Source organism: Mesoplodon mirus (genome assembly GCF_964341445.2).
Source record: "Mesoplodon mirus genome assembly, chromosome: 13".
Lineage (NCBI taxonomy): Eukaryota > Metazoa > Chordata > Mammalia > Artiodactyla > Ziphiidae > Mesoplodon > Mesoplodon mirus.
In genome coordinates this window covers 29,188,958-29,211,361 of record NC_138989.1, presented here as the reverse complement: position 1 = coordinate 29,211,361, position 22,404 = coordinate 29,188,958, and the positions used below count along the sequence as shown (strand labels likewise).

At 46.4% G+C, this 22,404-nt stretch overlaps 1 protein-coding gene across 1 annotated transcript in view; it reads left to right on the top strand.

Annotated features, from left to right (window-relative positions):
* The first annotated feature begins 9,707 nt into the window (after positions 1 to 9,707).
* GNAL (G protein subunit alpha L) overlaps positions 9,708 to 22,404 on the top strand; it is an 85,688-nt gene continuing 72,991 nt past the window's right edge. The window contains exon 1 of the mRNA XM_082640725.1: positions 9,708 to 10,207. Coding sequence (XP_082496851.1) covers positions 9,910 to 10,207 — 298 coding nt within the window. The 5' untranslated portion in view covers positions 9,708 to 9,909. The remainder of the gene's footprint in view (positions 10,208 to 22,404) is intronic.

Here is a 22,404-nt window from a genome sequence, read left to right as displayed (position 1 = left end):
TTGGAAAACTTACCAAGAGCAGGCATTGTGTGATTTCAAACTACCCCTCTAACAACCTCCCAGGCTGAAGCTACCTGATTATTATAACCTGTCCACTTGTTGGAGCACAGACATTCTAGACAAGCCCTCTAAGCTCTGACTCAGCCTCCTGGAAGTACAGACAGCGATATCTTAGTACAGCTTTTCCCCAGCAGCAAAGGCAGGGCCGCCCTTCAGAGCAGCAGGGGAACCAGCTAAGCATGTGGAGGAGTCCACCTACTCAGACCAGGATCCCCTTAAGCATAAGTGTCCCGCACACTCTCCAGTCCCTGTCACCCACTGGAAGAACTCAGCGTTTCTCAGCAGCAGCATCACCTCCTGGGAGCGCCTGCTATGTTCAAAGTCCACACTTCTAACCGCCCTGGTGATGCCCAGAACGCCTCTACACGAGGAAGGAGAATCACAGTTGCTAACACCTTCGTGCATCAAACAGACTTGTTAGTGGTTCTCATAGAAAATCCCCACTTAGTATCAGTTGTTTATGGACCACATCTTAATGGGATTCTTGTTTGAAGAAACCAGTGAGGGTACCAGTTTGTTCAGGACCTCAGGGTTGGCCAGGCCATAACGCATCTCTAGGTCATGGCCTCTTACTGGAGGCAAAATCATTTCAAATGGCAAAGCTCAACTGCACTCATTAAAGCTCGTCAGTGGGCTCGGGATAAGAGGATGGATATTCACCCAGAGTGGGCACACCCGTTGAGAGGGGTGCTTTGGGCGTGCTCTGGAGGAACGGACATCAGTGAGGAGCCCAGTTTGAACTGGTCATCAGAGGAAAGAGCTCCTAACACCCTGATAAGCCCTAAAGAGGACGCTGTTATAGAAGCATATACGAAAGAGCATGATTTTGATCCTAAAAAAAGTGCTCTGGCTGACCACTCGGCCAAGTGAGCAGTCCTCCCTAAAATCAAGGCCTTCCAATGTCACGCAGAAGCACATGCTCGGAGAAGTTCAAAGAGGCTGTCATGTGATGTCAAAAGTTGGCTCCAGAGTCAGACAAAAAGATTCCAGTAACCATCTGTCTGTTTGCTGCAGGAGGTTAATCTCTCCCACCCTTACGTCAGCCTCGCACTGGTGCCAGGAAACTTCAAAAATGGAGCCGTGCAAACCATTTCTCATAATATCACCCACCAGACTAAGATGTACTTAACTCTGGTGGAGAAATTTCACTAAAATTACTCAGCAAGTACCTGGTGCACCTCCCATCTGTCACCAACACCATCCTGTAAAGTGTAAAGGAAAGGCATGGGCAAGAGACCAGACGCTACCCCAACCCTGCCCCGACGTCTCCCAGTGGATGTCACAGTCACCATCATCCTATGTAGAGAATCCCACTCCACATCTCTCCAGTATTAAGGGACCCACATTACAGAAACTGTCGTTATGAAACTCCAAGAAATCATAACACTCACTCAAAAACTCCATTCTGTCCATGTTATCTTTGGCCTTCAGGAGATGTCTACAGGACCAATATTTTTTTAAAAGGAAAATTATCAAAATTCTCAGAGACCCTTGAACTTCCACGACCAGAGCTGTTGCCATTGCCTCACTGACCGGGGATGAATTCCAACTGGAGGAAACTGACCCCTCCCTCCCATCCTGCACTGATGGCCAGAAACCCTAAAGTCTGGGAACGTCACCCAGATCTCATATTCCCTCCTGTTACAAACTCATCTGGCTAAATATTTAAAGGGACTACTGCATACATCGTCTGACCATCTTATTGGTGACTTTTCCTCAGTATCTTCCTAACCACCCCGACACGACTGAAAATCCAGGGACCTCGTCTTCTAGGGGAGATGCCGGAGGGCGGCAGCTCTTGAACCCTGATGAAAAGTCCTGCAGACCCACAGCACCCTGGCTTAATTACTAGTTATTTATTGATCCTTGGGTTTGCATCTCCCAGTTAAAGAGAAACCAACCTTCCTTAGACCAGTGGAAAGTCACCCCACCCACCTGAAGCCTCCAGGCCTGTAAGTATCCCCCAGACGCATATGATCTTCTGAAGGCCAGTGCTGACCCAACACCCCTGGGTCAAGCAGACACGGCAGCAAGTAGACAGCTTCCATCTGAAACATCAGAACAAGACCTCAAACGCCTGTAACCTTTGGTTGCCATGCACTTCTTTACATGCTTTTGTTTCTTGGTGCTATTGTCTTTCCTCACTGCAGGTTCAAGATCCTGGGTTTCTAATGGATGTGTGTTATCTCTTAACAATAGGACTTATAATGCCTCTACCCTTAACTCTGTTATTTGCACCCCTGGTCACTCCTTCGCGAGTACAGTACTTGCCATCACTCACTTGGGATATATCTAAAACATACCATTGAGTCACCTGTTGGGTTTGGACCCATTTTCATTTGGGCTGTAGCCACTTTCTTTTCACTGGTGCAAATTTGCCCTTGAGTACCGCACAGTACTCGCTAGTCATTCAAAGGAATCAGTTTCCTAGACAGAAGCGACCACTCTGTGACATTTTGTACGGCAAATGCCACAACAGACAAGACAGCCAAAAGTCTAAAACCCCCCATCACATCACAAGTAGTGAGACAGGTTTCCAGCTCTCGTAGGAGCTGCTTTTACAACCAAACTCTCACAGGAATAGAACTTAGCAAGGAACCAAGAGATGGGTGTACAAGCGGAAAGTAACTCATTTTTATAAGCCCTCTAAGGAAGATGTATAACTTAGACACAGTTCATCGTCTTCTAGCATCACCACACCTGCCAATCTTTAAATGTCATATCTGGTGCCTTGTGATGTCCCAATTAGAATTGCCTGGCACCCCAGATGACCTCACAATCCTTCTTTTAATATTTTCGTGCTTTGCATTGTTCAAATGTTTGATCCCCCACGTCTAAAGTGCTGTGAGCCAGTCTCACCAAATGACCATTCAACAGGAACAAAACTGTATAAAGTTAGTTGAAACTCAAGTGACCTCCAGCATAGCCGCAGATGCTCTGACCAGTGCAGGTGTCAGATGGTCACCACCCTGGGAATGTCATCTACTCCGCAGTCCTGGCTTCAGGGTAACCAAAAGGCAGGAGCAAGGAATAGAATTTTTTTTTAAAAACCACAGCATGCCAAATAGACAAACTGTAAAGAAAGCATAACTGGCAAAACCAGATAAACTATAGAGAAACCACATTTTAAAACACAAACCATTAAAGCTCTACCTGCATTAGCAATAGCTGCCCCCAACTGTGTTCTAGAAAAATAAACCTCTGTTCCAGCAATAGCCTTGCTTCACATACCAGACCAAGAAGCTATCCACTAGTTTCTAAATTCTGACCAGTCGTTGCCAAGCCCTGCTTAGCGCCCTCACCCCAAACCACCCTACGTCAAACTTTCCAAGCACCCAAGTGATCCAGCTACAGAATTCATTCCTTGAAGCCTCTTCCCCGGGCAATTTTCTAGAGAACTCATCTTGTTTCCAATCACAGCAGATTTCTCCAACCACCTGCTGTGGGACCTTTGACCAAAGCCACCTGGGTGAACTTGGATACAGACGCGTTTCCCCGTGTCCAGGGGGTAACGGGTGGGGACGCCGTGAAGTCCACCCGTATGTCCTTCTCACCCAAACGTGGGTGACTGGAGCCCGGTAGGTAAATAAAATTGGACGAATGGATTAAATTAAAAAATCACCAGTATTAAGTAAATAAAGAGATTTTACTGAGGTTAACATGCTTGTTTGCAGTTGCCTGTTTAATCTCAGGAAAATTACTGAACAGCAAAAGCTTCTGGTGCGTGAAAATGGGCCCAAATTATACAGAATGAAACCACTCTTTCTGGGCAAGAGCCAGAAGGTATGTTTGTGCCAGAAGTTCAATGAGCTGGATGTTTTTAAATTTTCTTTATTTCTCTCAAACTTCTCAAGTATATTCCTCAAAGATTTTTAAACAAAGGGCTAATATTACTTCAACTGAACACCCTGCTGATCAAAGACCTCCATGGGGCAGGAGGGGCACAGGCCAGGCTCTGGGAGGCCCTTCTTCAGCCTCCTGAAATTCAGGGCCCATCTCACCACCCCTGGAGGGAACCTGGCCGCCTAAGGACAAGCAGAGGCACAATGGAGTGATATGAGCTCCGGGAAAGACAACAGCAGGCTGGAAGTATGGACTGCAATACAAAATAAATTTTAAAAAGTGAATGTGAGGGGTGAGGTTTGGGGGGCAGGGGGAAGCAGGGGTGTTACAGAGCTGAAGTCCCATCATACCTAACGGGAAGCTCATAGATTTTGCCTGAAATTGAACAATCAAGAAGCAGGAATGGAAACATAAATTATAGGAATAAGATTTTTTTTTAATTTTAATAAGAGCTAAGAAAGCTGAAATTGGCTGCTTCCTGAGAGCAAGAAATTAGTGAGAAGACTGGCAAAGAAAAGCTGCTTCTCATAAATTAGGGGCAGTTTACGTCCAAATATAAACATCAAGAATACAAGTCCAGGGGGCTTCCCTGGTGGCGCAGTGGTTGAGAGTCCGCCTGCTGATGCAAGGGACACGGGTTCGTGGCCCGGTCCGGGAAGATCCCACATGCCGCGGAGTGGCTAGGCCGCTGAGCCTGCGCGTCCGGAGCCTGTGCTCCGCAATGGGAGAGGCCCACGTACCGGAAAAAAAAAAAAAAAAGAAGCAATACAAACTATCATTGCTAACATTTCTACTAAGTCCAAAGAGACTTGAATCTGGCCAAAGTCTTCAAGTTGTTGTTCTTTCATCTTCAACCTGCTGTTAAGTACCTCCAATGAATTTTTTATTTCAGTTATTGCACTTTTCAGTTTTAGTATTTCCATTTACTTCCCTTTTACAGTTTCAATTTCTCTGCTGAGATTCTCCATCAGTTAATTTATTATGTATACATCGTATTCTAAATCTCTGAGAGTATTTGTAACACCTGCTTTAAAGTCCTTGTCTGCTAATAGTTGCATCTGGTTCATCCAGGCATCCATTTATAGGATTGCTTTTTTTCTGAACTGTGGGTGACATTTTCCTGTCTCTGTGCCTTCTAATTATTTTTTACTGGACGTTATGAATGATATGTTGTGAGGACTGTACCTTCCATTACAGTTCTCTAATGAGTGATTTTGTTCTGTTTTGTTTTGTTTCATTTTGTTTTGTTTTGTTCTATACACCAGTTAACCTGGCTGGGCTCAAATTCTGTCTCTCCTGAAGGGAGAAGAAGCTGAAATCTTTGCTCTGTTCTTTTAGTTTTTTTGGCGTTTCTTGTCGGGCCACCATGTTGTTAAGTCATCAGCCAAGGATCTGAGTGGATTTTGCATTCAAATTTGTGGGGCTCACGCTTCTCAAGTTCCCTTCCTTCTAGGATTTGGCTGCAAACTTTCTGGCTGTTGCCACACCTCCAAATTCTGTTCTCTGACATCGTCAGCCAGTGAGTAGGGCCAGCTTCCTGGGCATGTGACCTGTAAAGTCCCACAGGGCCCCAGGCCTGGTTTAATACTCTTCACTCACTGTCTTGAAATTCCTATTTTCAACAGAGACAGAGTATTTTCATTTTGCACCAGGCTCCACAAATTCTGTAACCCATCTTGCCAGTAACCCTGTGGCTTTCTGCTTCCCCCTGACTGCAGACTGGGGAGTGTCCTCAGGCAAAAGGGCATCAACTCACAAATCTTAGCCAGTGCACTCATCTTTCATGGGTAGACTCGCCCTGCATTCACATAGGAGATATAAATGTCATATATATTTTTTGTTATCTGAGGAGTGTCAGCCCAACCAAGCTCCTCTGACAATCTATTGCAGCCACAGTTCTCAACCGGGATCAGTTTTGCCTAAGGGGACATCTGGCATGCCTGGAGACATCTTTTTGTTGTCACCATTGAGGAAGGTGCTACAGGCATCTACTGGGTAGAGGCCAAGGACGCTCCTAAACATCCCTCAATGCACAGGACACTCCCTACTACAACAAGTTATCCAGCCTCAAAGATTGACAGTGCCGAGATTGAGAAATCCTGCATTACAGGAAGTCAGGCCTCCACTTTCTTTCTTTCTTTTTTTTTTTTTTTTTGCAGTACGTGGGCCTCTCACCGTTGTGGCCCGTCCCATTGTGGAGCACAGGCTCGGGACGCGCAGGCTCAGCATCCATGGCTCATGGGCCCAGCCGCTCCGCGGCATGTGGGATCTTCCCGGACCGGGGCACGAACCCGTGTCCACCGCATTGGCAGGTGGACTCTCAACCACTGCGCCACCAGGGAAGCCCTCCACTTTCATTTTTAATGGCTACATTATTATATACATTATCATCGCATTATTTAATGACTCCTCTAGGACTATATAGCATACTAATCAAACATAGCCCCAATTTAGGGGAAGAGGAAGCCAAATGGGTCTTAACTCTTTCCTATAATTTTACTTATGTTTCCAAAGGAACAGTGTCAAAATGTGCAAAAATGGCAATAATAAAGTGCCACTTTCATCAATTAAGCACAATATCCATACAAAGACCTTAGACATAACCTTTCACTACATCATAACTATTTGCTCTTCAAAAGGAAGTTCAGAGAAAGATGGATTAAGAATGGAAAAATTCTACCTGCAGCAGTGAATATTATACATAAGATTACATATTATATCAACATGCTGTAATGTTACATTTACTTAGACTCCCCTCATGATTTCTATTTTCAGATTCATAATAATTCTTTGACATTAGAAATTGCCTACATCTATGACCCAATGATTCTTAAATTTAAAAAAATTATCTAGATTAAAGAAAAAACATTAAATTTTACTAACAGTTATATACAAATATTAAATATTTTATTCTAATTTATCCTACGCATAGACCACATAATCCAATCATCTAATAATTAGTATTGATGGAAGAAATTTTCACATACTGAGGTGTGGGGAAGTCATTCTGGCTTACACCTGATTTGGCTTGAACTTTATGCTCACTAGAATAGCCTGCCTCCTGGCCTGTCAACCATGCATTGTCCATCTGCATCTGCTTGAACCACTAAAGACAAGAATGCATTTAAAAATCAAAATGGAGTAACTGTGGTTCAGGCATCCAAAATGGAGCCGGGTATCCACTGTGGACATGGTTTCAGACACATTCCTGCATCACTGAGAACTTGAATTTTCTGCACTGTATCACACTCAAGGACACCATCAGCCTTTCTCAAAACAGAATCTGATAGCAGTTGCCAGCTGCAACCTTCTGGTCTCAACGTCTCCCCTTGTAACTATGCCACCATTTCAGACCCCAACCAATCCTGGCTTAACAAGCTCCTCACTTCTTACCAGATCCAATTATCATTCCTGACAAACAACTCATGTAATTGTGCCGTTTTTTCCTTTATTAGCCACCCTCACTTTGCAGTCTGGAGGAACACAACCCAAGTGCTGCTTGAATCTGTGTCTCCCGGGGTATAGTCTTCAGTTTGTCTCAGATAAAACTCTTTTCTATTCCTATTATAGACTGTTTATCAATTATTTCCATCAATAGGATGTAATTAGAGGTGTTTGAAAGAAACTGAAATGTGGGCACAAGGGGCAGAGCATTTTTTCCCTAGAGTTCTTTTAATAGGATGTAAGGGTTTTTTTCAGTTTAATGTAGGGTACCAAGAGGGAATATTGTCTTCTATTTCTTTTTCTAAGTAAACTATTAAATTTGAGTGAATTCTCGTTTAGATGCATTTTATTTTATGTGCTTAAACTTTTAAAAAATTGTACTATGTTTGCTTCTATTTTCAGCTGACTTTAATTTACAAACATTGTTATCCATCTCATGTGATACAACTTGATAAAGTGTGTATAGTAAACTAAGTTATAACAGAAAAGGAATTAATATGCACTTCTCAGATCTTGGTTCAAATATCCCTTCCTCTGAAAGGCCTTCTCTTGATCATACACAAACCCCCTTCCCTCCCCAATTTAAATTGGACCTTCCCTATTTCTCCTCACTTGTATAATTTGCATTATATAACAAACACATTGGCTTGTGTTTATATGACTTCCACCTCCTAGTGTACAAACTCCATGAGGACCCACGTCTTTTTTTTTTTTTTTTTTTTTTGGAGTATAGTTGCTTTACAATGTTGTGTTAGTTTCTGCTGTACAATGAAGTGAATCAGCCATATGTATAAATATATCCCCTCCCTCTTGGACCTCCCTCCCACTGCCCCCCCATCCCACCCATCTAGATCACCACAGAGCACAGAGCTGAACTCCCTGTGCTATACAGCAGGTTACCACTAGCTACTTATTTTACACATGGTAGTGTATATAAGTCAAACCTAATTTCCCAATTCATCCTACCACCCTTACCCCCCGTGTCCACACATCCATTCTCTACATCTGCGTTTCTATTCCTGCCCTGAAAATAGGTTCATCTGTACCATTTTTCTAGATTCCACATATATGTGTTAATACACGATATTTGTTTTTGTCTTTATGACTTAACTTCACTCTGTATGACAGACTCTAGGTCCGTCCACCTCTCTACAAATGACCCATGTCTTTTGTTTCACCCAATACCAACCAGGAAGCCAAGCAAATTGTGTGTACTTGATACATATTAATAAACAAATGGATACATGGAGGTCAGTGAATGCACATGACATGGATATTTAGAACCTTCTTCTGTCTTCTCAAGTTAGATTTTCTATAGTCATCCTTTGTTCTACTCAAAGACCTAAAAGTATAGTATAATTTTGGCAAAAAAATTTGGCGTAATATTAGGTGAAAAGCATTACATGGCATTTGTTATTAACAGGGCCCTAAAATAAATGTGAATTGTGGATCTCTATTTTTTTATTTAAAAAATTAATCAAATATAAAGTTTACTCCAAATGCCCACTGCTGTGTTGCATTAAACGGCCCAATTTGCTCTATTAACGGGATTTTTATTAGATATATTTACCTATCAGTTATAACATCCCATGTCATTTTGCTCGAAATCAAGGAACACGTGTTATAGCAGTTTTCTTAAAAGCTATGTCGAAATTTTCATGTGTTGCAAAAGCCCTATAAGATGATGGACATTATGTGAGAATTAAGGAGAAAACCAAGGGATCTCTGGTGGATTGGAGGTGTGGATAGAGGGCACAGGGTCTGGAAGTGCTCCTCCCTGGGCTATATTGCAGATTAAAAACTAGGACGCAGTGTGCAATTCCGTATTCTCCTTTTAGCAAATATAAACGGTATGTGACAATTGGCACTTGTTTTCAATTTTTTACTAAGTGTAGAAATTGTTGAAAATTATGCCTTGGACCTCCTGATTTGGAAACTTTGTCGAGATGGAAGGTGTAATAGTTTAAGGTAGGGGTCAAGAGTGTGCGGAAGTGTTTGCACGTGTGTTAGATGAGCAGGAAACAGCGCCGCAAGGTGAAGAGAGCGGGAATTCAAGATCTCAAAGCTAGCATCCCACCCCTTTACCTGGCTCTCCGATCCTATTGACCACTGTCCAAGATCACAGCCACGGAGGTGTTTTAAGAGCTGCAATGGCAGCTCCGGGCGGCGGCGGCACCGCCACGGCCTCAGCGGCACTGTCCGCAGCTGCGCACCGGGCTCGGGTAGCAGTCTTTACGGTAACGGGAACTGAGACGAGGGGCGGTACTTACGGTAATGGGGAGAGTGGCCAGGCGGCGGTATTTACGGTAAGGGGGCCGGGCGGGGCTCTGGGCTGCCCGTCCGGCCCGAGGTCCGCGATGTCAGGTGATCTACTGCCGGGGCGGTCGCCGCCCCCTACACCAGCGGAAAACGCGGAATGGCCCTCGGGGGCAGTGAGGGGCCGGGGACCCGCCTCATCCGTGCCCCTCAGCCTGCAGGCTGCAGCGCCGCGCCGGGTCCGCGTGCAACCCCCTCCCGTCCCTCGGCTGGGGCCCCGGCGTGAGCCCCGCGCCCCGCGCCCACATGGGGCTGTGCCACAGCCTCCGGCCGCTGCTCTTCGGGGACCCGGAGCCGCCCTTGGAGGGGGCGCGGTCGGGCCCAGACCAGACCCCGGACCCGGACCTGACCCGGGTCCCGACCCCGGTCCGGACCCCGGCGGGGACAGGCGCGGCGCGGACCCCAGCGCAGAAAGAGAGGCGGCGGCGCGCGGACCAGCAGCGCGCGGAGGAACGCGAGGCCAGGCGGGTCAGCAGGAGCATCGACCGCCGGCTCCGCGAGCAGAAGCGCGACCTGCGGCGGACTCACCGGCTGCTGCTGCTCGGTGGGTACGGGGGGCGCGGGGAACCGGGCGCGGGGCGGGACGCACGGGACGGGAGGCGCGGGGGGCGGGGCGCGGAGCCGGGCGCACGCTGGGCTGGGAACCGGGCTCGAGGCGTACGCGGGCCCCGCTGGTTCGGTCTCGGGTCTAGAGTGGTTCTTACCTGACAGCGTCCACTTGAGTGACTGGGCCGCGAACTCGCTGCCCGGTGACTCTGCTCTTTTCCACACCGTCTCATCCGGGCCCGTGGCTCACTTGTTACCGGTTAAGGAGCCTGCCCGGGAATTTCGTCCTCACTCGGTTCATCCCCAGGGCGTGCAGCCGCGGAGGGGCCTCGTGCACCTCACCTCCTCAGCGGCGGCCTTTGTTCTAAGGGCGCGAGTAAAAGCAAGTGCACGAGGCCTTTACATTGGTGGGTGTGGCTTGTCCCCTTTGGAGAAATAACTTCCAGAGCCCAGGGTACGGTCCTTCTGTCTCACTGAGTAGGTTCGAGCCTGGTGCCGTCGTAATGTTTGCTCCTCCTTCAGAAACATTCGCTGTGCCACCTGCACACAAGAAAATGGGCACACCACCACCGGTGCTTGAAGGTACAGACCGCGTCGTTTGCTGGCATTTCTCAGCGAGCGGAACAGTCTTTCCCGTGAACAACTCGGGGACGTTCTCTGTGCTCTCAAAGCCTGGGTTCCTCATGCTACTTGTGGCTTTTAAAGTTTAGAAGGGGGCGTTTCCCTGGTGGCGCAGTGGTTGAGAGTCCGCCTGCCGATACAGGGGACACGGGTTCGTGCCCCGGTCCGGGAGGATCCCACATGCCGCGGAGCGGCTGGGCCCGTGAGCCATGGCTGCTGAGCCTGCGCGTCCGGAGCCTGCGCGTCCGGAGCCTGCGCGTTCGGAGCCTGCGCGTCCGGAGCCTGTGCTCCGTAACGGGAAAGACCACAGCAGTGAGAGGCCCACGTATCGCAAAAAAAATTCAAAAATAAAAAATAAAGTTTAGGGCGGAAAAAAAAGCAAGACGTGGGCTTCTGACCCCAATTTTGTGACCTATAAGGCAGAATAATTGTTGAGTTCTGTGCCCTCCTGGGCACAAAGAAAGAACCCGGCCCACGATGGAGGAAGATCCCTGCTTATAAATGAGTGAGACTTTTCCTTAAGATCTCGAGGACAACGAAGTCTTCGGCTTTGAAAGGGCTCACCATTGCAAGAATGAATAACTGAAACAACACAAACCTAGCTGCTGTATCCGGTGAAATATCTGAATTCTAACATAAAGGGACTTTTTTTGGAGTAACAAAGAACAAAAAATATAGAAGTGATCAGGTTACCTGAAAAGGGAAGAGGACACATCAGAAGCAGAGTTATCTACAGTGCTAACTTCTGGAGCAGGGCAGAACAATGTTTCCAGGGGGTCTGAAGATACAGAATGGTGATCCTAGAACCTGGTACCTCGTTAACCCACTGTGTGTGTGTGTGTGTGTGTGTGTGTGTGTGTGTGTGTGTGAGTGTGAGGGGAAAATAGATTTCCAAACATACAAGTGCTCAAAGTACATCCCCAACCACATATTCTTCTGGAAAGAAATCAGAAATTACTCCAGCCAAATTTCTTTTAATGCACCAAATTAAAATAACTCAAAAAGGAGAGAATTGTGGTCTCAAGAGATAAGAGAAAAACAAATAAGGTCTACAGTTCTGGCAATGTAATGTTGTTTTCATGTGATTGTGTAGCCGGACAGAAGTGTCTAAAAGGATATGTGAAGCAGAAGATGCTCAATATATAGAAAAAATTTTAAAGTTAACGATTCTGTGAAAGGGTCCTGGGAGGTGAGATCTAAAGACTTGAACGGTGAGCAGTTTCTTATAACATGTTGAGAGACTGTCCCTTTAAAGACACTGCCTCAGCCTTGTGTGTCAGCATCATATCTGACATGATGCATAGTCAGGTGACTCACACTTTGGGGGGAAAGTGTCGTGGATCTTCCCACCAGTGACAGCAAGAGTGCAACACAAACTGTCCTGTCAAGGTGACATTTAGTCCAGACCAGGTGTCGGTCTAACAGGGACAGTGCATCCTAGCTTCATCCCACTGTCACCTTGTGAGAATGCAGGCCCAGTGTTGCCGGGTCTTGAATTTCCAGAATAAGAGGGAAATGCTCATTTTCATCTGAAACCTCCTTATTTTTAACCGTTGGCTCAAATTAATAAAACACAATCTATGTGCCTGCTGTGGCCCACAGGCCACCAAGTCTCACCTCCGTCGGATCTCTCCCAAGCTAAAGGGACATTTCCGCAGGCCGAGCACTGGGCTGTATGGGCAGTGGCCCCAGGTCAACACCAGCAAAACGTAGTTGACAAGACTGGGTGTGGGATCAAAATATATAATCTGACTGTACACACAGCAAGCGAAGCCAGGTTCCCCATCCTTCAAGTGAATCTGCAGCTGAGCTCATAGGGTCATGACACAGTCATGACAGTAGATGCCACTGACTGTTCTTCCGCCTCTTTTGTTGACTATGATGTAAATTCTTGTTCACTACATTCTGATTGGAAAAGTATTCATTTGATATTATCCTTTTTCCCAGATAATTATGCAAATTTAAAATGGCCAACCGTGGTTAAGATTCATGTTTTTTGCTTCCTTCTATTATTTCCTGTTGTTTTCCTGTGTGTTTGGTCTTTCTCTGCCAGGAATACATCTCTTGAGATGGAAGCAGTCTCTGTGGGACACTTGCTGCCTTTCTCTTGTACTTGGCTGCTGGTAGAAACCAGAACGCTGGCTTGACCTCTGTCTGTGTCTCTAAGAGGAAGTACTTGGTACAGTCACAGAAAATGGAATGTTCTCCACTGGGGGGTTTTGATCACTTTTTTTCAGATAAATGTCTCTTTTCTTGAGTCATGCAGTGGACTTGAGCTGCATGGATCCCCCAGGACGCCACCCTTTCAGTTTGCTGCCTTGTCCTGCCCCAGCCTCCTGTAGTCCCATGGCTTTTAAACTCAGGAGAAATTCCAGATGCTCTGGCTGTGCCTTGGCTTTTCCAAACTCACATGCACAACATGTCCTTACAGCCCGGGGAGAAGATGCAGCCACAGCTTCTGTATCACTCTATTGTATAAACTATCACCAGCATCCTGCAGACACAAAGCTCCCCGTTTCAAATCAGTGGAGCAAGACTCAGGAAGCAGATGTGGCCCAAGGGATGGTGCAGTGAGAACGAGCAGGTGGGGCCGTGGACCTCCAAGGCCAGTGTGGACGGACCCTGAACCTACACCTCTCCCTCGAAGGAAGCACAGCCCAGGAGGGTTTAAGTTGGAGTTAATCTGTCATTGATGTGGGGATGGCCTGTGTTCAAAAGGATGTTGGGCCGTGTTTCGGGCCACCCACCTGTGAGTTCAGCAGCTCCTGCCCAGGGGGGTCAGCAGAGAGGCATCTCCGTGGCCTAGTGCAAAGACAAGGGCACCAGCGCCATCACGCCCAGTCCGCTAGCAGGACGGAGCAGGGCCTGGAGGAAGGGAGGCCGCATGGAGGTCACCGAAAGATCAAAGTACACTCATAGAATAGATTTGTTTTTAAATGGGACCAGGGATTCTTTTTTTCCATTTTGAGGGGTTTGTCAGAAAACAGTGTATTAAGGTTGCACTTGGAGCAAATGCACAGCAAAACGCCCAGCATATTTTCCACCATCGAAACCCGGCACCTGCCCCACGCCAGCTGCATCCACAGTCTAGTCATGACGCCCCGTCAGCCTTCATGGTGTCCCCCTGGAAGGTGAGGTTGGGCCCTCTCATTTGGCTATTAGAGCTTTTCATGTACAAGGAAATTCCATGTGCTGGAAAGAAGCAGCAAAACCCAGGGGGAGATGGCCGTTTTCTGTCCGTCCTTCCCTCCTGGGCCAGGAAGGATGGTTATGTAATTCTCTCTCTCAAAAGCTCTAAAGTACCTGGTACTTTACTTTAGAATCATTTCTTAATTTAATATAACAGTGTCCTGCACACCAGCTATCCATCGATCGGTGCTGTCTGGCCTGAAAGGCGGGCAGAGACGCAGCTGGTCTGATGCACTTCCCTGTGCCCTAATGGAGGATGTTTATTTAATACTCAGACCCACTTCCCCCTTTGGCGGGTGGTGTTTTCTTAGAAGAAACTGCTCCCATTTGGGCTTGGGCACAATAACGATTCTGGATGGGCAGGGAAGGCCTGGAGCATAATAACCAGGGTTTAGACAAAAACATTCCAGTTCAGCCGGGAAAGGAAAGTATTCATATTCCTCTTCAGAAAAAAAAAAAAAAATCTAGTTACTTGCTTTCCTCATCTGTGAAATGGGATCATAAACCACCTCGTAGGATTTCTTGGTCCAGCGGGGCCCCACCCATACTGGGAGAAAACATCCCCAGAGCATGCACCTGCAGAGCACTTGTTTCCAGAACAAAGAAAGGAATCCTACAGACTGACGTAAAAAGATGCCCGATTAAAACAGGCAAACAGGGAATTCCCCGGTGGTCCAGTGGTTAGGACTCCGAGCTCTCACTGCCAGGGGCCCGGGTTCGATCCCTGGTCAGGGAACTAAGATCCCACAAGCTACAAGATGTGGCCAAAAAACAAAAACGGGCAAATGACTTGGAGCTGACGGTACACAAAAGAAGATACGTGAAAAACCAGTACACTGCCTGCATGATTGGTCATCAAGGAAATGCAGATTAAAACCACAGACAGCAGTTCACTCCTACCAGGGTGGCCTACAGACCCACAGTTCCAGTGCTGACCAGGATATAAAACAGGGTCAGCAGACTTTCTCTATGAGGGGCAGGCCATGGGACCTAGTCAGCTCTGCTGCACCATGCAGGCAGCCATAGACCACACATAAGCACACGAGTGGGGCTGTGCTCTAATAAGACTGTATTTATAAATGCTTACATCTGAATTTCATGTAATTTTTAAATTTTTAAATCATGAAATACTATTCCTTTGATTTTTTTTTTTCCCAACCACTTATGGAGTCTTTGCTCACAGACTATGCAAAAACAGGCTGCAAACCAAAGTTTGCTGAGCCCTGATCTAGATGCCAAAGCCTCACTCTCTGTTGGTGGCACAAGGACAATTGTACAGTCACTTCCCAGAATTACTGGGTAGTTTTCTATGACGTTAAACACACATCCTATGATCCAGCGATACCACTCCTAGGAATTTACAGCAGAAAAATGAAAATATGCATTTATTATAAGAAGTTATACAAAATGCTTCTATCGGCTTTATTCAAGATAGCAGAAAACTGGGAACAACTCAAATTGTCACTAACCAGAGAATGAATAAGCATACTGTGTATATTCATACAATGAAATACTCAACAATAAAAAAAGTACTGATTGATAACATAGCAACATGGATGGGATTTTTGAGTGTTATGTATACGTGCAAAAGAGTATCTACTTATGATTCTGTTTATACTGAATTCTAGAAGAGGTCAAGCCAGTCGATGGTAATAGAAATCAGAACAGTAGTTTCAGGGGTCAGATTTCTGGAAAAAGTCGTGAAGCACCTTTCTGGGGTCATGGAAATGTTCCCTATCTTGGGTGGGACAGTGATTACACAGGTGTAAACATGTGAGAACTTATCAAACTGTATGCTTAAGATCTATGCATTTCAATGTATTTAAATTTTACTTTTTTAAGATAAAGCCCTTAAAAATAGTGCCTAGCATATAGTAGAGGCTTAATAAATGTTTGCTGTTTTTAAAAGGATTTTTTAAAAGGATAGATCAAAACTCAAAAGAGGGACAATTCTAATTATAGAATGAGATAATAAATTATGGCTTTCTACACCAGGGGTCGCCAACCCCAGGCCCGTGGACCCATACCCATCCCGGCCTGTTACAAACCGAGCTGCCCAGCAGGAGGTGAGTGATGGGCTAGCAAGCGAAGCTTCATCTGCCCATCGCTTTCACTACCGCCTGAACCATACCCCCCCGCCACCATCCGCGGAAAAATTGTCTTTCATGAAACCGGTCCCTGGTCCCAAAAGGGTTGGGGACCGCTGTGCTACACCATACCGAAATTTAATATGTTTAATACAAAGATCCTTACTTACCATTTGTAGGATCTGTGTTCTAATGATCCCAAAGATTAAACGCCAGACGCTGAAGTGGGACCGTGGTATATGAGTGAGGACAAGGGTGGTGTAGCTAATCTCTCTGCCATGTGGTCAGAGTGAAAGGGGGGGTGTGGTCAGGTTAACTGCTTCTCTAGCCACTTACTGAGCTCCGGGGTGATGCCAGGCGTCGCGGGAACATCCACACTGGAAATCATTAAACTATAAACTGTTTTGTTACCGGGTCCCCTGCTGCCTTGCTACTTTTCTGTTCTGTTCTCCCCTATCTTCTCTCTAAAACAGGATCCCAAACTGAAGTTGTAAAGCTGAAACTCAAAGGCAGAAGGCTGATAGGAAGCCATTCATTGGGCCAACCGTGTAGGGAAATCATAGTCACTTGTTTTCATCCAGACTCTTTCTACTGTGATAGAATTCCAGCTCAAACAGCCTAAGTTAGAGGCAGAGGAGGTGTCAGCCAGGCTCTGTCTGTCCCGGGTCTTGTTTCTGTGTGTTCACCAGCGGCTCCAACTTCACAAAGTCTCAGGAGCCCAGAGGAAAGAGGCTCTGGTAACAGTTCTGGGTGGACAGCTCAAGTGAGAGCTTAACATTGTTTCTAACTGGTATCTGTTCTTGTCCCAAACCTCAAAGGTGCATTTTAAGATAAATGCATTTAATATTTTCTAAAATTATTTCTAAACTTAATTTCACCATTAATCTTTGAAAAAAGACATTGATTTCTTCATAATTTCTTCTGTTTCCTTACAGTGATGAAACGGACAGAAACATAGAGTTTTGCTATATCACTGTAAGAAAATGAAAATATTCCTGGATTCCTGTCTTAGACAGTGAGTTTCATGATGTATAATCCCAAGCACTATTGCAAGCTAAAGACTCTTAGGCATTTCGAAGGCAGGTTGTTTCCTTGGGAGCCCACAGGTAAGGGACAGTGATTTCTCCTCTCTTGGGAGAAACCATAGGCATCACTTAAAGTCCTGAGGTTTAAACACTGGTAGGGGTGGACCAGGGAGCAGATGAAATCTCAACAAGAAATGTCAGAACCACTAGTAGGGAAGAGATCTCAGGCATCAGAGTTTTGATTTGCTCTTTGGTCTTTGTACTGATAATTTGGTGTTTGGCAGCAAATACAATATTTAAGCCATATTTCTAAAATCCTGGAAATGACACCTAGGATGTGACGTTTGTGGGCTGGAAGGTTCACGTCCTCTAATGTGGAGAGATGGAGCATTTTCTCCTGAGACGTGAGAGAGAACGAGATTCCCCGCCTAACGTCAGGCTGTTCTTAGGCCCTTCAGGACCCGACCACGTGTCTGCCATCGCGCGCGCATGTGTGTGTATGTCTCTGTGTGTATGTGTGTGTGTGTGTGTGTGTCTGTGGGTGTGTCTGAGTGTGCATGTCTGTGTGTGTGTGTGTCTGTGTGTCTCTGTGTGTATGTGTGTGTGTCTGTGTGTGTGAAATATCACCGAGCACCGCCCCTTCAGGGCACGTCACACCGTCTGTCTCAGTCCCTCTGTCCCTGCCATTTCTGCCCCCCCCACTGGTCCCTCTGCCTGGAGAACGGGTCCCCTTTTCTTGCACCTGCGTGAACGCGTCTTAGCTTCACATCTTGCCTTGTTGTTACTCTCTCTGTTGAGAAGCCTTATTTGATGCCCATTTTTTCCTTCCCTGGGCAGCTATTTCCTTCACAAAACTTACCCCATTTTGAATTACATTTTCATTCACGTGTTTGCTTAGCGTTGACGCCAGTAACCTCTTGGGGCCAGAGACCTCATCCTTCGCGTTTCCTGCTGCGTCTCCAGTGTCCTGCACGTGCCTGAAGGCATGTTTTTCAGTAAAGGCGTGAATGTCAGGCTAAGGTCAGATGGTGACAGGCAAGTGTAAGCGCTGGCCCGGCAGGCGCCCTGTCCCCTCGTTCCCACCCCCGCTGCACCCCAGCAGGTGGGGACTGTAGGGTTGACCGAGGCTCTAGACCAAGACCACAGGGTCAAGTGGCAAACTTTTCTTTCTTTTTTTTTAGGAGGTTACTTTTAGTATTTCTTAATCGAGATACTGTTGACAGAAAACATTATATTAGTTTCAGTTGTACAACGAAATGATTCAGTATTTGTCTATATTGTGAAATGATCACAATAAATCTAGTTAACATCTGTCACCACACAGTCACCCAAAAAATTGTGTGTGATGAAGACTTTTAAGATCTACTTTCTTAGCAACCTTCAAGTACACGATACAGTATTGTTAACTGTAGTCACCGTGCTGTACACTCCATCCCCAGGACGTATTTATTTTACAACTGGGAGTTTGTACCCTTTGTCCCCCTCCCCCCGTTTCTCGTGGCCCACTCTCCTCTACACACACGTGGACCCACCACACCAAAGCATCTATGCCGCCTGCTCGCTGGCTCCTTGGCTTCCCTTGGTCCTCTGCCCCTGGAATCCCCTCCCCCATTTTCAAAGGTCATCTCAGGTGTTACCTCCTCTTCCAAGCCTTTCCTGATCCCCTCTGTTGGAAGTGTCCGCTCATTTTATATGTAACTCCCTTAGAATACCTTTCCTTCTGCAGTGGACATTCATACGTTTACCTGAAATCCATGATCAGACTGTATCCTATGGGAGTCACGTCCACTTTGGTTTATCTATTAATCCTCCATGCCACCTGGCAGAACCTGGCATAAAATAAATGGGAAATTATCGTTGACAAAACAGAAATGAGAACGCGGAAATCCCGCCGTGCATTTTAATTCCAACCCAGAAAGATTGCCATCTGTTCTTTTCTTAATTGAAATATAATTCACATACCATGAAATTCACCCTTTTAAAAACTGTACAACTCAGCAGGTTTTTAGCGTATTCACAAGGTTGTGAAACCATCACCATTACCTCATTCCAGAACATTTTCATCTTTCCAAAAAGAAGCCCCCTGCCGCTTAGCACTCACCCCTCCCCCTGCCATCCCTGACCACCACTGATCCACTTTCTCTCTTTATGGAAGTGTCTGTTCTGGACGTTTTGCGTAAAAAGTCACACAATATGTAGTCTTCTGTGTCCGGCTTCTTTCACTTAACAGGATGTTTTCACCCATATAACATGGACCAGCACTTCATTCCTTTTTATGGCCAAATAAAGTCCACCGTATGGATCTGCCACCTGTTACTTATTATCTGTTCTTTCAGTTGGTAGATATAATAGCTAAAATGTGTGTTTCCACTTTTTAGCTATTATGACTAATGCTGCCGTGACTGTTCGTGTACAGGTTATTGTCTGGACATATGTTCTCATTTCTCTTGGGTACATATCTGGGAGTGGAATGGCTTGGTCATATGGTAACTCTCTGTTTAACTTTTTGATGAACTACCAGACTGTTTTCCAAAGCAGCTGAATCACTTTACATTTTCACTAGCAACATGTGAGGGTTCCAATTTTTCCACATTCTCATCAATACCTGTTATTGTCCCTCTTTTTTTTATTACAGCCATCTTAGTGGGCATGGAATGGTATACACTGTGCTCTGGATGTGCATTTCCCTAATGACTAATGTTGCACATCTTTGGATGTGCTGATTGGCCATTTGTACATATCCCTTTGAGAAATGTCTGCTCAAATACTTTGTTCCTTTTGTAATTGGGTTATTTGTCTTTCTGTTGTTGCGTTGTAGTAGTTTCTTAAATATTCTGTCTGCTGGAGCCTTTTGTTCTTAACCACATGTAACTCTGCACCTTATGCCCTAACCTGCAGAATATCTGTTCAATAGTGAATAATGTGAAGTTTTGCCTCTATTTTTATAATTTTAATTGCCTTGTACAATTGCCTTGCAATATCCAGAGTCTTAATTCCAAGTTTCTAGATATGGACCTTACCAACATTTACATATTTATGGAGGGGTGGGTATGTGGAATTTTCTAAGATGTCAATATACTTTGAAACACTGTTTTATCAACGTAAATGTGAAATCAACAGAACCCGATAGTTTATGATGAACAGGATGATTTAACAGCAGTAACACAGAAATACAGGGACATGGCGGGGGGATGGAAAACAGCGGCCTTAGGAAGAAGGGAGGGAGGGAAGGGATGGGTAGGGGAGGTTGTGTATTTTGAAATAGGCGCGTTGTGAGTTTTGACTAACTGACACGTGAGAAATTACAAACAGAAAAGGAGAAAAGAAGCCGGGAAGGAAGCGAAGGTGGGGCCGGGCTGTGGGGACCCAGGGCCTCTCGAGGCGAGGCAGGTGCGCGCGGCCGGTCGTTCCTGCGGCGGTCGCCAGGTGGCGCTGTGGCGCGGGAAGGCCGATGGATGGGCAGCAGCTGCTCCCGGACCGCGGTCCGCACTGGCCGCCGGGCGGGCAGCGGGGAAACCGGCTTGTACTGAGCTCCCAGGTGTGAGTGGTCGTGCTGGGCGAGAGGTGAAGGCGAAGGATGCCCTGCCAGTGGCAGAGCGGCCCCTGGAGGGGGGGACCCCACCGACAGGGCCCTTACCTGCTCACACCTGCACACACCTGCAAGCGGCAGCATCCCCCAGTGGCGGTTAAAGCGGCGCCTCCTTTGTGTGGACCCTTTTCTCTCCTGGGAATAATTGTTCTGTGTGCCCGTGTGATGCTGTACATCCCCGGACAGGTCATGCATCTGTCCATTCTGCACGACTGTTCCCGCCATCTCTATCCCAGGGAGGGCACCCCGCCTCCTGATGACCACCGGTTCTAGTTTTGTCCGGCCTGTAATCAATTCTCCACGTAAAACTTGCCCCATCCCTGCCCTGCTTCTGACAACTTTGACTTCCGGCCGTCCTGGGGATAAAGAAGCATCCCTAACAGAACCCACAGCCGGACAGCGTGAGTCGTGACTCCTTGGGGCAACACCGGCCATGCCATCAGCACTGCATAAATACTCGGGGAGACCGATGATAAACTCCGCACAAACAAAATCCAGCTCGCCAGCAGGTAGGAAGGAAAGGAACCAAGAAATGAGTGAGAGGGGTTCTCGCTTCTCCATGACTGATGTTATGTTCCCTTCTCCCCCCCCCTTTATTTATTTCTTAGTTGTTGGCATGGACACATGGTATTTCTATGTTTTTTCAGTGGCTTAGAAGTCACTCCTGTACTTAAATACCTTGGTGCTGAAATCATCCCAGATTTGGCCAAATGGGAGCCCCTTCTGTCTGGTCTTGTGTTCTCGGGAGGTGCCTCCAGCATTTGAAAGCACTTTCCTACTTTCTGGCATAACAATGCTCCAGATTTATCTGTGGCTCCCCTGCCCCCACCCCGGAATCTGCCGTTTCTCTGAGGAGGCCTGGCTCCTCTGGGTTGTGGGTGATACTGAAGACCAAGGCCTGGGCACTAGGTGCGCTCACCGCCACTGGCGTGTCTAATGCCTGGGTCTTTTCAGCAGACAGAACGAGGGAATAGATGCGTGTGGCACATGCACAGGCATACAATGTACACACACACGTATGTGCACATAATCACGGACACATACATACATACTCTAGACATCACGAACTCATTCCGATCACTACAATTCCAGTCCATCCCATGGGCGTGCCTTGCGTTTCGCCATTCCGTGTTTGTCCGTCCTCTTTCTCTCTGAAAATCCTGGTTCTCAGTAACCACCTCAATGCACCTGTCCACCTGCCCCGTCCTGTCATTCACGCACCTAAGGGTTTGGGATTTGCACTCAGAGTCTCCCTTTTGAACCTCAGTCTTGAATTTATCTGTCGTCTAAATTCATCAAACGGTTCCTACTTAATGAGCAAATAAACCACGAACGGGAAATACAGACGATCCCTAGGCTCTGTCTCCCTTGTTCACAGCCCACGAGCTTCAGAAAGAGCCCGTGCAACCTTCCTGGGAAAGGCCCATAGTTCCCACCTATGATGAAGCAAGTTCATGTTCTGTTTAATTTCATATACAGGTTGACATTCTATTACAAGGGAAACTGTTGCTTTAGTCTCTGTAACTGAGCCAAATTCTAAAAGAAACCAGTTGCTAAGGCAACTGAGTGAAGAGTTAATTAATTCATCAGTCATTATATGCAGATTTAATCTGCCTGTGTTAGCAAGGAGGTGGGCTTGTTTGATTTCTCATTTTGGAAGAGAAAACGGTGCGATTTTTTCCCC